General features: G+C 37.1%; 2 protein-coding genes across 2 annotated transcripts in view; both read right to left on the bottom strand.

Moving 5' to 3' along the window:
• Positions 1 to 13,009, bottom strand: part of LOC135075384 (formin-like protein) — a 113,513-nt gene extending 100,504 nt beyond the window's left edge. Inside the window, exon 1 of the mRNA XM_063969829.1 lies at positions 12,639 to 13,009. Coding sequence (XP_063825899.1) covers positions 12,639 to 12,791 — 153 coding nt within the window. The 5' untranslated portion in view covers positions 12,792 to 13,009. The remainder of the gene's footprint in view (positions 1 to 12,638) is intronic.
• Positions 13,010 to 15,488: 2,479 nt separating this feature from the next.
• The window catches only part of LOC135075317 (uncharacterized), a 39,389-nt gene continuing 36,718 nt past the window's right edge, over positions 15,489 to 18,159 (bottom strand). Inside the window, exon 11 of the mRNA XM_063969733.1 lies at positions 15,489 to 17,226. The gene's annotated coding sequence lies outside the window, so the exon portion shown is untranslated. The remainder of the gene's footprint in view (positions 17,227 to 18,159) is intronic.

The raw sequence follows: 18,159 nt of genomic DNA, 5'->3' as shown, positions 1-18,159 counted from the left end.
CTTAGGTATCTAAAGTCAAACGATTCTGAAATGTCAAGAGGCATAAAGTTGGGACTAATAAATAACCCATTAAGATAGTAACGCCCTCCTGTCAATGACATACCTGGAACGTTAGAGTATTGGACAACTAGTAAAAATGCTTTGTCCTAAATGACTGACGGATATCGTAGAGACCTGAAAGTTGGAAGGTGTGTTCTTTGTATGACGTAGGCATCCGATTTTCCGAAATGGGGTCATGAAATGAAGTGGGTGAAAAAAGGGGGCAAAGATTGTATGGGGCAGTGATTCTTTGGTTCAATCTACTTGAAATTTTGCTTAACAATTCCTTAATATTATAATTCATGACAAACGTGTGAAAGGGGTAGAAAGTTATTTTGGGAGTCATTTGCTTCGAAGTTGATATCAATACTAGATACTTACTGCTTTTGATTTAATTACTTTTTATTTTTACAAGTGTTTGAAAACTCCATGTCAGATTGCAATCAATGTCAAGTGAAACTCAAATTGAAATGTCTCAATCTCAATGAGGAGGCTCTGCATTTATTCTTAGAATTCCCCTAACACCGTCAAATTACCCTTTCGAATTCAAGACAGTGCAGTTTCCCATCAAAATCTATAAACTATAAAATCGACTATAAACAAAGCTCAAAGTCAAACTCTAGCAACCTCTGCATAAACTCCCATGAGTGCTCAGAGCGGGTGCCTGCGCCAGGTGACCGCGTGTGATGCTCATAGTGATTTTCGATACAGAACCCCGTAATACGTTGTACATAAATTATGGAAAGAAAACGCCCAGACCAATACAAACAAATATGTATGCAATTTTAGTATGATATTTTTATTTATTAATAAACAAAAAGACTGAACAAAATTGATGCGTGTACTGATTAATGTAATTAACCACATGCAAAGTTTCGTGAATTGCAACAACTATAATTTATTATCCAAGCTCTAAATAATCGCTACTACGAGTAACTGATCATAAAATGTTTTTCTGATGAACTGATCATTAAATGACCTACCGATAGGTCGGGTGACGTAATCTTGAAATTCTTTTGAACTTCCGGAAGGTCGGGTGATGCCACGCCTCTTTGAACCGTGTTTACTTTGGCAGTTATATTTTATATTTATTCGATTCTAAAATATATTCCCAAAAATTCTGAAACGTGTTTTAATTTGTATCACTTGGATATGATTTGTATTAGAAAGTGTTGTGAGTGTGACGCTTAAACGGAAGGAAGTCAACCTAACCTAACCAACTGGTATTTTTATACTGTGTAGCTGGGAGAGCTCTTTGGCGCGCTGTCTTCGGCGAAGTATTGCGCGCGCAGATTTTGACAGCGTGAAATACCTACTTTAGCAGAAATACCAAGCCTTAACTATTACGATTCCGAACGTCTGAACCAAAACTTGTCTAGATAGAACAGTATTTCTAATGCGTGCTTAAGCTTTTTAAGGCTACTCAAGGACTAATCAATTGACCAGTTGACACGAATTCCTACGCATTATAACTCTAAAATGGCTGATATCTGTTTCACGATCATTACAACCATGTTAGTCGTGCTTGATTTAAACGTTTTGTACAACAGTATTCACGATTTCCTTATATCTGCGATTAACTTAACAGATACAACGGGGAAGTCGAATAAACGATTTCACTACACCGATTAGGAATAACTAACCTCAGTTGAAGGCATTAGTAATCTAGGAAGCCATTATGAGGACGTTGCGTACCGCCTCCATCAAAATTCCTTACGAAATCTGTCAGAAGTAACAGAACGGTGTAGCTGAATAATTTCTAAGTTCTACATCAGGCTGTGCTGAAGTGTGATTGTGATTGCTGTCATATTAAACTCATTTAGTTGCAACGTTGCAAGCGAGCGAGAGAAGATTTGTGGCGCGAGACTCGCGAAGGTAGTCGACAAAGTTTATAGCGACGGAAAAAAAACTGGCGCCCACCGTGTTGCAACACAATTTTTATTCTGAACAGCTTGTCTACTATGTATCCTACTTGGAAGTGTCTGTACAATAATGTCGAGTTCCCAGCTTCAAATAGCTGTTCTTTTCAACAAAGAAAGGGAGAACAAAACGAAAAGGTCGCGGGCTGGACGCCACATGTGGGTGTGACGTCACCAGCAGTCAGCTGGTCGTTCTCAGCGCCAGTAACCCGAGCGCTCTTGGCAACCGATCTCGGGTGCAACTTGTTTAAATGCGATTCGTTTATCTGATCGTGTTGCACTCACTTATGGAGTCAGATGACGTCAGACTAAACGAAGCAGCTCGTTCTCAATGGCAAGTGTTCTGTGTTTGTGTCTTATCAACGTCAAATAATGATTAAATGAATTATTTGTTGTTAATGAAGCCGTCGAATGTGATGTCATCGAGTGCATGCCCCATCTTGACCTATTTCTGGGCAAAAAAGGTAAACGCTTGACATTCGGAACATGAGTTATGGACTGACATGGTTAAGCATTTGCCATAAAAAGGCGAAACACGAAAAATGCAGAAGTTGACTCCCTTGTCCTTTAAATGTCGTCGGGTAAGGTTGCTATTACGATAAAATTAATGGGATATTTTTTCCAGGACATGAAGAAAAGCAAAAATTTTAATTCTTATCATAAAATCTTTTAGGAGGTAGTGAATTTTTAGTCAATTTCGTTTATTCCCAACAACAATATGCCTATTTGGCTGACTTCACCCACCATAAACAGCATTTTTACTGCAGAATAATCAACGTCATTATAAAACGGTCATTTGTCATTCATGAACCAGTTTCCGCTGCTTATTCACCGATGACATAAGAAAAAGTCCCACATAAATTACTTTTGCTTGTTGTGCATGCCACGTGTGCGCGCGCGCTGGTCTAGTGACGAGGCTATGACATGCAGGACATAGGGCAGGATAAAGTTAGACTTTACTTTATGATTTGTTAAGCCGAGTTGCACCACCAAACTTTAACGTAACTATAATGATAACCGGTGCTTTTCGTATAGAGTTTGACAGATTTTTGATGTTTGTTAAAGTTGTAAGATGGTGCAACCCAGCCTTAATATATTAAGAACAAATATATGGGATCCGTGCACTAAGCACGAAATTGAAAGTAACTGATAAAGCTCTCTACACAAAACTGGAACCTGGTCCCCAAATAATTACCCAAATGGAAAGATAATGCAAGCAAAGTATAGTTATTTTACTTTGGCATATACCCTAAAAAATCTCATTCAAAATAACCATGTAATTTTCAGTAGGAAATGGTAGATAACCTATCTTCTTCACGCATTGTTTCCTGTTTATTTGATAGATGCCATGGCAATAAACTCCAAAACTACACTTCAATTTACTGTAACGAGTGAGACAGATTGATTGGCATATCAAAATTTGGGGGACTAATCCGCTGATGTCACCGATGACTCAGAAGAACACAACAACAATCTAATACAAACCTGACCTCCACAATGATAATGTTCCACGAGTTGTAGAAAAAGCGTAATATGATAAAATGCGTGTACCAACGAGCTGCGCACGCGCGTGAGACAGTTACCACTGACAATGCACCGTGACGGCCAAGACCGAGCGAAGGCCGCTGCTTTATACGAGGGCACTGTAGTATTTCATTAAGAAAGAAGTAGTGTATTCTTCATATTTACGAGGGTTGCGCATGAGTTGAATAGATTTCGGTTTACCAGATGAGATAATAGTCTACTGATGATTTCACCATCAATCCCTAATTTTTAAGTGACCCCTTTGAAAACAAAATTCCTGTTATTTGTTACCATAGGGGGGGTCACTTTAAAACTAGGGATTGATGGTGAAAACGGGCATTAGGCCCACATTGTAAATAACTCATTATTGGAATCTGATCAGAAGTTTAAAATTAGTTTTGTTTATTTACTATAGAGATATGGTTTACTTTTGATATCACTGGATATTAATGACCTTCTTTACAGGGCCTTTTATAAGGGGGGCCCTTCTAAACACTTTTTGTGATTAAAAGAATGCTTGATGATGATTCAAATATTCAAATGTGATTTGAAACCTCCACGAAATAAACTAATGCATCATCACTAACTCTATATATTTGGGTTCAGCAATAACAATGGACGCCTGTAGCCCTGTATGATACTCATATAAATAAATACACACATACTCTCAATAACGACATAATAATATTATGTTGAAATCAAACTATTCAGTACAGTTGATCACAAATAAAAATCTTTCAAACAAATTGTTGCGTTGCGTTGTTGTTACGTGTTTGTTGTTATAGTGATCACGGACCGTGAAATTATGAAAACGTTCACGGCACGTTGCCGCTGTTTCTTTGGCTTTAGAAAAAATGGTATTTATAAAAGTCTATGTAAAATAGAAGATTTTTATAAATTATTTAGATGTAAAATAGAATAGGATGTCAATATGATGGGAATAAGTCCCTCTGTAGTTGAGGATTCCGGGTGAAGCTTGTAAGAACTATTTATTAGTCTAAACAAATAAAGAAATTTTGACTTTGACTTTGACTTCCCTAATCATCACTTTCATCAGGAAAAATTCAGATGAGATTCAGGTTGAGAGTTTCCTCGCTGTGGATAAAAAAGTACCTGAATTCCTGAAAGTTTCTGTTCTGCACTGAAAAGGAGACATCGGGAAGGATGTCCCTTTTCCTAATTTAGCGGTCCATATTTTGTTCGATTTGCCAAAGTAGGTTTTAATACCTAGGAATAAAAGTTGGACTGACACTTGGCTGGTTTTGCCAGTGCCAAAAGTAGATGATAATTTTATTAAATTATGTTCAACATAAAATGTTTAATGAGTATTAATGATAAAAATTGTGATTCACTGTGACGTTTACCTAAAAGGTCAAGCCAGCAACCATTTTAAAGGTACCGAATATGGTTGTACACTTGATATTTAATCTGATAGCAAAAAACATGCCTTTTCGCAATTACAATGACTCAGTATCATTCTGTAACCTTGTTTATACATTAAAATTCTACTTTAAAACAATTAAAAGTTTCATTTTGAACATTAATAAAGTACATAACTTACATTACTAGGCTAGATTTTACTTACTCAAAAAGAGCGCTAGAGATAGAGGGCCGAGTTATAATTAGTAAAAATTTATAGAATAAACAGACAGCGAGAATCACTGCAATATTAATGACCTTAGATGACAAACGGAATCACCGACAGACAGCCTAATTGCACCATCCAAAGTCAACTTAACAGTCGACAGCACATCAAATTATACAATTTTGTTGCAAAATCGCACCTACTGCATCGACATTAGGAGCCATGGTTGTTAGCTTGATGTGCTTTGTTACGGACACATAATCAAGTAATTGATTGCATTGAACAGACGCATTAACCGCGTGTACCGTTGGACAATGTTAGCTAAAGCTACAAGCAAAGGTAGAACAGCCAGTTCAGACCGGACAATTAATGAAAATTCAGTCATAAATTGATTGTATCAAACAGGGACGTGAGCTCGTTATAGTATGCCAAACGATAAAGGTTGTAGCCATAAATAAAAGCGACATAAAACATAGTTTTCTCATATAATTAAGGTAAAGTTGATTGCACATCAAAGTAAACACTGGCACCTCATGTGCGAAAATCACTTATAACATCATGTATCATCATCCTACTAATTAATCATGTGTACATGCCAATATTCACTGTGAACTTATTGCAACAAACAATCGCGCGCGATGTACCGTTAAATAATGTTAGCTTTGGCCACAGCAGCGTCAGAACAGAAAGTTCACGTGAATACAGATAATAAATAATCCGTAATTTGTACTTGTTTAAAAGCAAGAAGTATTTTTCTCTTTGGGAGCCTTTGTCCAGCAGTGGACGTCATTTGGCTAAAACGAACGAACGACGCAAAGCAAAAAGTGCGTAATTATGCTTCACGATTGAACAGTGTCGTCAAACCCTAGTGGTTTTTAAAGCTATCTAAATGTAATTGTTCCAATGTAACTGTGTTTTTAGTTGTTAAATAAATAAATAAAAAACCTTGATTTAATAATCCGTTGACTGCTAAAAGAAGTTATAGACTAGGTGAAGTGGCCGATTACTGTGCCAGCTAGATCCCTGGAGCCAATCAATCAAGCGACACAGTTGGCTGGCCGCCATTATTGTTGCGTGCGCCTACGCACGCGGAAAGCGTTCTTAAGAGATCGGGATGGTCTTACTTAATTGTGCGGTGCAAGTGCAAATATTCATGATGGAATGCAATTTTGTAGCTTGTCGATATTTTTTTCATACAGTCACAAATCACAAGATCGTATCGTTCGTTAATGGTATAGCCAATCTTCATGCAACTGTACATAGTCACAACAATAACTATCAATAAACATCAAAGTAATACGAGGACAGGACATGCGAGCATTTGGTTATAATATGCACTAAAAATGCATTAAAAATGCTAAAATTCTAAACCTTATTTAGCGTGATCACTGGCTTTCTGATGCAATCTGTATAAACAAAGACATTAAGCCTAATACGTCTTCTGCAATCCTAAAAGAGCAAAGCATCCCCATTTAATGCGTCCATCGCCGCATGCGTAAGACCGGCTATCGCATATGCATGCATAATGAACAGCTATTTGAATGAACCTCGCCTACTTGGAAGTCGGCTGACAGAAAAAGTCGATAACATTAAATCACGCGTGTTACGCCGCTTTAAATAGCGCCAGGTCAGGTGGGCTAACCTTGTAAGAACTGGCTGAGCTAATTGATGGGAGAGTGTACGATTCAGTAGCTACTATAGTGATGGTTCTACGAGTATAGCCCGCGAAGAGAGACTTTTGGAATCTTACAAACCAAGACTGATGTTAATCAGAGTTGATTGATACAGAATTTTCTATGGTTCCAGGAATTTGAGTAAATCAATCTTTGACTAAGAAGCTTTTCAAAGCTCCAACAAGTGGGATTCATTCAGGTCAAATTAATCAGTCAAAAAAGTCACAGAAACTGATTTACAATGTACCATTTTGTAACAGTTTCACTGAGTGACTAACAACATACAAAAATGCTGGAACGAAGCTATTTCGGAATTACAACTGTCACGTTTGGTAACTTGTCTAGAGGGGGATGTTGTCACAACAGGCGACCAGCCATAACAAATGCCATGAAAGTCCATTATCGTTCCATCGAGTAAACTCTAGCAAATCCGCGTGCATTAGAAAAACGCGATCTTTCTCGACGCATAAATCATCGCAACAAAACGGCCGATAAATAAACAAGCATGTAATTACTCCATTGGATATCAACGTTACTTTCTCCGATGATAATCTCGCGTCTGCTCTACAATTATTCACTAATGAAACTTGATTGAATTCCGCGGACATTCCGCGCGATTACTGCAAAAGTGATCTCGAATTCGCATTCAGTGAGCAATAACAATTTACTAGTTGGTGTTTGCAACTGCACTCAGGAGGATTTGATGAGTGCTGCTGACTACGCCACTCTTGTGGCGGAGTTTTGGGCTGACACTGTGTAGGTTTGTTGACGACACGAAAAAAAAAAAGAAGCAGAAGTTGGTGTCTTGATAATATTGTAACGACTGACATAGACCAGGGTTGAATCGTTTCGATTTGGGCAGAAACTGCAATTTCAGATAGCAAACAAACATTATTCATGAAAAGTAACTTATGTGAAAGAAATTCGCACTTCACAGAAATTGATTACAACGACGACTTCCGAAGTTATATTCTGACATGTCTTTAATATATGATTTCAATTAAATAAGAAATTGTAAGTAACTTATTGAATTTTTTACATGCCGACAATCAGGTGAACATGTTGAGACTAATTACAATCTCGATAAAAACATTACCTGTAATTTTTTATTTTTACAAATGCACGATTCAATAAAGGACATCATCCACGTTTCATATATTTTTGGTCCAAAATCAAAAGTGCCGGCCAACAAAAAAAAGTGCTGTATTCTGACAGAATACGTCTGCCTTAGCATTTGTTACTATGGCACCAAAGCCGTAGCTCCACTGTGCGTCGAGTATTTGAGATCTAAAAGTCATCGATTATTCATACATTTTTTGTTCAAAATCAAAAGTGTCGGCCAATAAAAAAAAAGTGCTGTGTTCTGACAGAATTCGTCCGCCTTAGCATTTGTTACTATGGCACCAAAGCTGTAGCACCACTATGCGTCGAGTATTTGAGATCTAAAATTCATCGACGATTCATACATTTTTTGTTCAAAATCAAAAGTGTCGGCCAATAACAAAAAGTGCTGTCTTCTGACAGAATACGTCCGCCTTAGCATTTGTTACTATGGCACCAAAGCTGTAGCACCACTGTGCGTCGAGTATTTGAGATCTAAAATTCATCGACGATTCATACATTTTTTGTTTAAAATCAAAAATGTCGGCCAATAAAAAAAAAAGTGCTGTATTCTGACAGAATACGTCCGCCTTAGTATTTGTTACTATGACACCAAAGCTGTAGCACCACTGTGCATCGTAGTATTTGAGATCAAAGTCAGTCGTTTCATATATTTTTAGAGCTCAAATACTACGATGCACAGTGGTGCTACAGCTTTGGTGCCATAGTAATAAATGCTAAGGCGGACGTATTCTATCAGAATACATCACTTTTATTTTTTGGCCGGCACTTTTGATTTTGGACCAAAATGGATGATGTCCTTTAGTAAACTTTAAAAAATATCAAATGGAATTGCAAAAATGTTGCATGTATGAAGAACTCTTTTTAACCGACTTCAACAAAAGGAAGAGATTCTCAAAGGTTTGTTTTTTTTTCACTACAAGTTAACTAAGCATAGGCTAGCCTCTATTTATGCATGAAGCAAATTCTGTACAGGACATAGAACTGTCGATTCGTTCTGCATACCATGTTGGCTGTTGTACAGCGTATCGGAAGCGGCCGATGGCAGCTGATGATACGTACGTGCTGCGTGAATGCCATGGATATTGTTTTGTTTGCATTGTTTATGGTGCCACAAAAGGTTTTGTCAGTGCTGCGATTTTGTCGCCACTTTCTTTTTTTGATGCTGCAACTTCTTATCGTGTGGGAATCTCTGATCATATCAACAGAATTTAAGACAAGCTATTGGCATTTGATGTGCCTTGCATAGCGCAGAATCATCATTATCATTTGTCCAGTGTCTTAACCAAATTAGGAACATCTACACAATTTGACTTTTTTCTTTGCGTGGGTCATGTCAGATTCGAATCCACGATTAAGATAGCGCGACTCGATGACGGAGACGTTCACTGTCTAAGGTTGAGTTGCATCACCATAACTTGTACCGTAACTATAACCCGTGTTTTTGTGTCGAGTTTGAAGACTTGACGTTTGCTGAAGTTAAAGTAAGATGGTGCAACCCAGGGTTATGAATTACTTTACTGCTGATGCTGTAACCGGTAACAATTCAAATAAGCTCTCCATAATGTCATTCTGATTAAATCAACCATTGTAAAACTCACGGAAGTTTACAATACATTTACCGTTGCTTGTCTCAGTCACGTTTTAACATGGAAAAAGTTCTAATTTATTTTAATTGGACGCGAAATGCGTTCGGTAACGAAGTTTTTGTGTGATTTACAGTAATTTTGTATGTCAACTTTAATTGAATAGACGAGTCGATTATCGCGTGCGGTGCACTCGCCCCATGGGTGTGTGGAATGCAGCCGGGACCAGTGTTCCGCACACAGATGCACTAGCGCGATAGACACCGATTGGGGGCATATTACTTGGGAAGAACTCTACGTTAAGCGGCTACACATTTCTTTCCCTCATACATACTGTGTTACTGCGGGACTTCTACTATAGGTCCATCTCTCATTGATTACCACCTTGAGATAGAATAAATGCGAAAACACGAGATTCCTGTTGTTCCCATGATGGGAGTAGCCGTGCAGAAAAACAGAACCGTATCTATTTTCAAATGTTGAGTCTTCAATATCGACAATAGCCGGATAATTTTTAATTGTTTAACTTTCAGAAACTGGGTGGATGGTTTTCGTCGCTGTTAAGCTACTATTCGCTTTTGTACATCGATCTAATATTGAAGGTTCTGTGTAGCGTCTATGGAGTAACACAGTCTGGTACGTCCCATAGCCGTCGGTGATTAATGGTAAACCAGTATCGGTGCGCGTGGTGGAATATTAATATTAGAGGCGCAATAGCATCTTTAATACGTCTCGGGTTAATAACGTGGTCTGCGGACATACTGGCTGAGTATCTGCGCCTACGCAGTTTGCGTTAACTTTGTCTTAGTCATATTGAAATGAGGATCGATTCTTGGAATCCATTATTTAGACAATTTGATTACATAGCGTGCACACACAAATGTTACGTGAACGGCATTTTTAATGGGATTTAGTTTAGCTTCACGCGTTGATCTATGAATTTATTGCTAGACATGGCAAAACCTTTAAATTATTCAAAGAAATTAAAGCCTTTGAATATTTACGAGAGAATTGAGGCTAGTGACGTAACCCAATTATCACTAAGGTCTAACCGCTTTTTATCGGCTTGATTGGACATGTTGCTTCAAGGCCCTTGGGCGACCCTATTGCATAGGAGCGAAGAAGTTTAATATCGTGACTCAAGCATGTTGTTTCGGTCAATTAATCAATTTACTTATTAAAATGTTGACGTGGTGCCTTGAGCGAGATGATTCCTTCCTCTAGTTGCTGCGATATTGTCTTGTAATTTTGCGACACAAGTTACTGTTTTAGATGGCGTAATGGACTCGAATTAGGGACAAAGTTGTTTTATCTCGTTACCGTCGTTTGATATTTTTGTTTCGAACTACGAAGTGCACCTAATTCTTGATAAAGCATCGGAAATTGTATAGAGCATTCCAAAAACACTAGAGAACTTGATTATGACCACCAAAATGCGACATTTTTCGGTTTAAAAATGAGACATTTATTATCAAACCACAGTTTGATATTTGTTTTTTATGCTAGACAAGGAAATATAATTAAATAACTAAGTAATCCGAACGACAATGTTATCAATATGGATGTCAATGAACTCCATGTAGCAATGACTTGCACTTCACTAATATTTTAGTAAGCAAAAGATGAAAATTATGAATTTCCTAAAAGATATTGAGTTTACTTATAGGGTACCTCCTACACTAAAAAGTATTAAGGTTAATTCAGTCATGTAACTTTAACAAGTTACAGAAATAGTTACAATCAATAATAAAAAAACAAGATTGTATAACTTTACATGTTGTAGGAGGAATTAAAAACACAAAACGTAAGGAAACATTACTCTCTACAATATTTTTGAAAACCTTCTAATACAGAAATATTTAACAATGGAAAGCATGTTAGCAGGGCAGAATGACTTCAAATATCACAAACAGTGAGATAACAAGGAGCTGTGTAGTTGATAGCACTGTAAATAGCTTGCTCATCAATGGGGGCCTTTGACGCGATAAAGGGCGCCGGCGCAGCCCCACTGCACACATCTAAATGTAAGTACCTACCTACATACTTGTAAACACAAGCACAAGTCTCTTGTAGGCTAAAGGAAGCAATTTACTGGAATATCAATAATACTGAATACATATACAACTTGAATATTTGGAACACATTTAATTACTTTAACACAAATTGATGTTTACAAGTGTTTAACTATGTAATAGGAGAATAATAAAAGAGCGAGAAATGCTAAATATTGTTTTGAAATATTTATTAAACTCTTCACAGCTAAAAAATTCATGAAGTTCATGCATTTAATTAGTTTGTGCGTTCACATTGCCTACATTAACACTGATGCTAGCCAATCAGGCTTTGAAAAGCAATTTGAATCATACAAGTCACTTATTTGTAAACAATGTGCTTGATAACAAACTCCATTACTCAGACACGCAAATTAAAAAATTAAATCAAATTATTATCTTGAACAGAGAGAAGTTTGTTAGGACAGCTGTTTGATTGTTAACAATATCAGCCTTATCAAATAGATACAGAGGAAGGAAATGTAACGTTTTGTCAGAATTATCAGGCGTTGCATGTTTACTCTGAATTATGATAATAGGAGGAAGGCATGTTGTAATGGAAGGGAAGTTACGTTTATTAGTTTGTAAAAGACACGAAAATAATTATATCGCCCAAATTATTGGTTCATATTTATATTAACACAAAAACTAAAAGGTAGGTTTCTGGTTTAGACTTGCTTGATTGTCCATGCCATTCTTTCAAAGGAATGATTTTTGTGGATGTTATTTGAAGCATTATTTTAAGTTTTAAATGTATTTTCAATATATTAAATAGATATAGAATTAATGATTTCAATGGACGAAAATAAATCTAATCAAAAGATTTCATAAGGCAAGCCCTGTGCGAAGAGAAAAACGAAATAGAAATAATAATAAAATAGTCAACTAGCAGAATGTATGAACCAGCACCTCATAAACAGGAACTGTGACTTAAAAATAGCAAGAAGTGTCGATGTTTGTGTTAATTTAAAAGCATTTACAATGCCGTTACTCTAACAGCGGGATAAACGCCCATTCACTAGGTATTACAATTACGGGCCACAGCAAGATCGTAACGCAATTATTTACCGCCCAAGTATCGAACAAAATTAGCGTGTTTGTAAACAAAGGGGCCGGCAAATTCCACATTTTTTACTCACCAGGACTTTGATGAATCGGCTCTCCAGCTCATCTCGATCCGGCATTGGAGGCTTCGTCCGATTCCTGGTTGAAGGCTGGCGGACATGGTTACTCTTGGTCGACGCGACCGGTCCGTCCAACATTGTCGGTTCCCTTGACGTGATCAAACCCATTTTACACTAATTAACTGGCACCACTAATGCAACCACATTATATTCAGGTCATTTTATCACAGATAACAGCACGCATACACTGAAACTAATTATTTTCAACGGATCACATCACAGTTCGCGGCGGAGACGCTCCACACGAGTTCAACGAGTTCAACAACAAATCGCGAGCGCAACACAATAGCAAAACCAACAAAACCAACGACGAAACACGATGATGAATGAAGTGAATGGAAGTGAAGTGAACAGCAAGTGGATGGTCTGAAGTTGACGTTTGAAAAGCTTTGACAGCTAGCTAGTGACGAGCTACGACACGAGCTATAGTTTCAAAATACTGAACTGTCCTATCGATGACATTGACAGCGGGGCGCCACCGTCAATACCGAATCGCTGGTTCCGATTTTTGCCATGTTGGAAACCATAAAGTTGAACGATGGTAGCGCCCCCCTGTCATTGAGTTTGGCGGGACAGTTCAGCGTGGGTCATCTATACGAACTAAATTATGACAGATGCCAGAGACTATGTAATAAATGGATAGAACACTTCATACCACAAACATGCATGCGCATATGAAGTGAAAAAGAGATGCATTTTACGAGTTTCCACGTAAGTAAATACTCCACTAACGTTTATGGTTGTAATGATTCAGTTTGCACAAATTATTAAGCAGTGTCAAGTTATTAATTTATAATATTAATAAACTACTTACGCATTTAAATAATGAAGTTGCCTACTTATTTAACAATTTTATTACACATGACGTACGGCCGGTTGAAAGTGTTGCGTTGCTGTATTTACGGGGTAAATCTTGAGATTTATAAGCCATGCGTCTGGCTGGACTGAGTGCCTAATAGAGAAATTTCTGATTTTTTCTATTAACAAAACTCGAAAATGGGTATTTCGCCGAAACAGTAAATTTTCTGTGTCCAGGCAGGCGAACACATGTTTTTTTATATCTATCTGTATAAAACTATTTTTATGGGAAAGTTAATCAAAAGTTTTATTTGTTTTTGCTATTACAATAGCAGAAACTACAAATAAAACCGTAGAATGACTTAATCAAAAGTCGTTTTTCTAATTTCCTTGTTCTGTCCATTACTGTTGTTTGCCAAAATGAAGGCACATTATAACAAATTGAAGCGTAATTTAATTCTAATAGCACTCTCTTTACATTTGAGAAACGTTTGGCTATCGAAAAATAAAAACTTTAAATGTCAAATACTTATAGGAAGAAAATAAAGTGAAGTTAAGTTCTTGTCCAGGTCAAAAGTATAATTTCCCTGGGTCTTCTTTTCGACCATTGTAGTAACGAAACGAAAAAACTTAGAATGTAACGCACTGCACCGTTACAACTCGGCCATTACGTCCCAAGAGACCGTCAAGGCAGGACAGTACATCGTTGATCAGTTTCGCGACAAATCGCGTAAGTAGGTCCCTCCTTGGGTTTTTGTTTACTAAAAAGTCAATTTCTTTGGGCGGTTTTTAACAGCTAAACAATGGATTAATTTTAATGTTTATTCACACAAATGTAGTGTCTGTAGGGGTTAACCCATAATTTAAATAGTAAATGGATAGGGTAAATAGGTTTTTGTTTGTGGTGTCTTTTAGGCATAAATCTAATTTCTTTGGCCCTAATTTCCTTGTTTTCCGTGGCTTAAAATGGCCTAGGAAATTATAAAAGACCCTTTTTAATTAAGCGTGAAGTCAAATTTTTAGTATTTCTTTATTGGAATAAGTTTAAAATTTACATTTTAGGAAATGGGTATCAGAATAGATACAGCACAACTTGTTTTTAACTCTTAACTCAATCTACTGCATTTATCTTCCTTAGTTGTGTAAAAACGTTATAATGATATAATATTCATTGGTATGTTTGCTTTCGAAGGTACACTAAAATGGGTCGAATTAAAAAAAAGCAAACCACAGAAGAAAACTTAGAGAAAACAATATTTATAATAATTTCCTTGGCTACCAAAAATTCATGACCTCATAACTTTGTTTCTAAAACGAATTATGACACCCCTTTTAGATACATTGGCTTAGTTTTTGCTTCTTAATGCAATGGGAAAATAAAAATAGTTGAAAACAAAAAAAAATTTCGTGCCAAGGAAATTAGGCAAAATCGACCATTTTTGGCGAAATACCCAAATATATGTAAAACCAATAATTAATTCCCTTGTGAAATAATCATGAAAATATCCCTATAAAAGGTAATAATGTAGTTACAGGGCCCCAAAGTTGCGCATAACAAATACATATTTCACGCAATATCGGTGACGTCACGGCACTCATTCGGAGGACACACAGTGAATTACTGATCTGTGATTACTGGAATCACCCCTGGGTTCAGGTTCAGTGCTGTTGAGTGTTGACAGATCCAATTTTTGAGAATCTAGTAGTTTTTAATTTTTCAGCCAGGGTCATTGAAGATTCCTTCTAAGTAAAATTGTATAACCATTTTTCAACATAATGTCACCGCGATTTAAATGATACGCAACGCCATCTATTGGCAACCATAGGAAAATTAGCCACATAATAGGTGATGTGATATGTGTGATCTCATATCAGTGTATTTTTGTTTTATGGTTTTAAGTGTACCTACCAAGAGCTTTAACTTTTTTCATTAAAAATCGAAGTGCTCAATCTGAATTTGTTTGTGAAATTAATAATGGATAAATATCTCAATGAAAAAAAGAAACATTATTTTTTGTAGATATAATTTTATTGGTTTACGTAGGTACAAAATTACAGCGGTAACGAGACCAATGTTATTGCCCGTATCCGATTAAAATAATATACAATACACCAATGTTGTTAGCACCATTTTTTTGTGTTTTTATTTATTTTTTTATAGAAAGATACCATTACCTTAACCGCTACGAATGCAATAAGTAGTAATAACAAAAAGTTTATGGTCTTTTTTTTTCAATAATATGTAACTAACTATTTAAAAGATACGTTAGGTATTGATACAATGATCACACAACAGTCTATAACTAATCGAACATTATGTTCACAGATGAATTGAGTTTCAAATTCCAACCATAATATGAAAATAATTTGAAACTTAATGCACAACAAGAAAATTTGGTCCAGCTTCAACAAAATGAAATTTTCTCTGTTAATAATAAAATTAAATCTCCACATCAGAACAGTCTTTGGTTAGGACAGAAAAGATATCAGAAACTAAATAACTTAAATTTACCATAATATCACAAGCATTAACATTGATACGGTTCTGTTTTGCTAAAATTTCAGTCAAACCTTTGATAAAGAAAATAAGCATCATAATTAAAATTAAAATGATAAATTATTACTTTTATTATGTACTGCAATACATTAATTTCCTTAAAACTGAATGGTGTTTACACAAAAACTAAAATCCAGAGTGCAGTAATATAACATTATTATTGTGCTTAGTGTTAAACTATGAAACAAAGCTAAACATTAAAATATTGATACCCTAGGCAAACGATATGACAAGCGTTATTCAGCGCTACCTATCAAGATGGCAAATAACTACAGTTAAACATAATCGACAAAGGCTTACAATGCACGAAATACTATGCGAAGGTCGTACAGTAGTGTACATCGTTCATTTGTCCAAACTACTTATGATACACGTACTTGTTTAATACTTTTAAAGGCATAATATCCCTCGTCTACAATAGATCCACCTTAAGCTAAATTTCTAATACCTTATTTCAACATGAAACTTACATTCTCACACTTTCAAGAATTATTTAGCGTAACGTATTTTTTTTATATTTTTTGTCAAATGTTAGTTAACTAGACTAACAAATCTACGTAAACTTATACAAACTTGAAAGTGCCGAGGCTGTAAATTATTACTTAAAATCATCAAAGGCACAATTAAATGAGCTTATGGCAGCTTGCCTAAATACGCACAAGGGACGACACCACTAATGACCTCCTGTACATAAACTAATCTACATTATTGAAGTACAGATACTCAAACACTCGATCAGAAATGCTTGCAACCTTTGTTTAGCTGGATTAAATACTATAATTTATTCACCACGAGATCTCTCTCCGTCGGGCTGGCAACGTAACTTGAGACTTTGATAGCGCATACTATCAAGTAGGGGTTTATATAACTATTGTTTAAATATATTTTTAGTGTTGTGTGAATATAAAACTTTTTAAACTATTGAATGAACAGGCCCTAAAAGTGCCCCAAAAAATTAATAACTATTTACTAGAAACTTATTGCTTGAAATGTAAATATACATACGGACGGTTTATTTGGATGTTATGATAAACATTTCAGGAGTGCTGAAGTTACACGCACAACACACATAATGCAGTTCCACAATTGCTTCGTGTCCGCAGAATAAACGTCAGACTGCTATTACCGTTAGCACGGAGACACGTGTGCAGATCATTCATTGTCCATTCGATGGAGGTAAGGTGACCTCTGCAAAAGAAAAAAATTCTTCGTACAATAAAATAGCCGTGAATAGTGTTGGTTTGGTGCCATTTGCGAGTGACCGGACCTAACTCTACAGTGGCGGGATCTTGGTGAGTGCATATGCGATCTCGCAAATTGACCCTCCTGTCACTTGCTACTGACGTTAACTGGTGAGCGCTAAAGCGGTAGGAGCTGCAAGTTTGCATAAGCAAGTGGCAGGAAGGTCAATATTACATCAGCCAGCACCAAATGCAGTCTTCTTCTTTTCGTGTCGACAACAAACCTACACAGTGTCAGCCCAAAACTCCTGCCTGTGTGTAGTCTCGATTAATATTGAAGGGTTCTCGCAGGACAAATCAGAGGTTCTGTCTAACCTTTGCCGCAAAACCAACTGTGACATTCTTTGCGTGCAAGAGACCCATCGAGACGAAACACAGAGCCGTCCACAAATAGCCGGACTTAAGCTTATCGCCGAGATCTAACATCCGAAACACGGTAACCAAATGCAGTGTTAAAACCGTTCACGAAGATAATCTAACTATTCGGGAAATCAGACTCCCTTCCGCTCCACGGGTCTCTGAAATGGGTGGGTTACACCTACTGTAGCACACAACACACTCACACTTGGAGGAGGGGTAGTAGTAGAGCACGGCGCAGCCGGGCAGCTGCCAGTGCGAGGCGTGAAGCTCGATCAGCTGGAGCAGCGTGCGGCGGATGGAGGGCGCGGCGGCCGTGTTGAGGAAGGCGTCGATAATATAACTATTTGGGAAATCAGATTCTGCTCCACGGGTCTCTGAAATGGGCGGGTTACACCAACTGTAGCACACAACACTCACACTTGGAGGAGGGGTAGTAGTAGAGCACGGCACAGCCGGGCAGCTGCCAGCGCGAGGCGTGCAGCTCGATCAGCTGGAGCAGCGTGCGGCGGATGGAGGGCGC

This window comes from Ostrinia nubilalis, chromosome 10, assembly GCF_963855985.1.
Source record: "Ostrinia nubilalis chromosome 10, ilOstNubi1.1, whole genome shotgun sequence".
In the NCBI taxonomy this organism is placed as follows: domain Eukaryota; kingdom Metazoa; phylum Arthropoda; class Insecta; order Lepidoptera; family Crambidae; genus Ostrinia; species Ostrinia nubilalis.
Note: the sequence above shows the minus strand (reverse complement) of the source record. Positions and strands in the feature narration are given on the sequence as shown.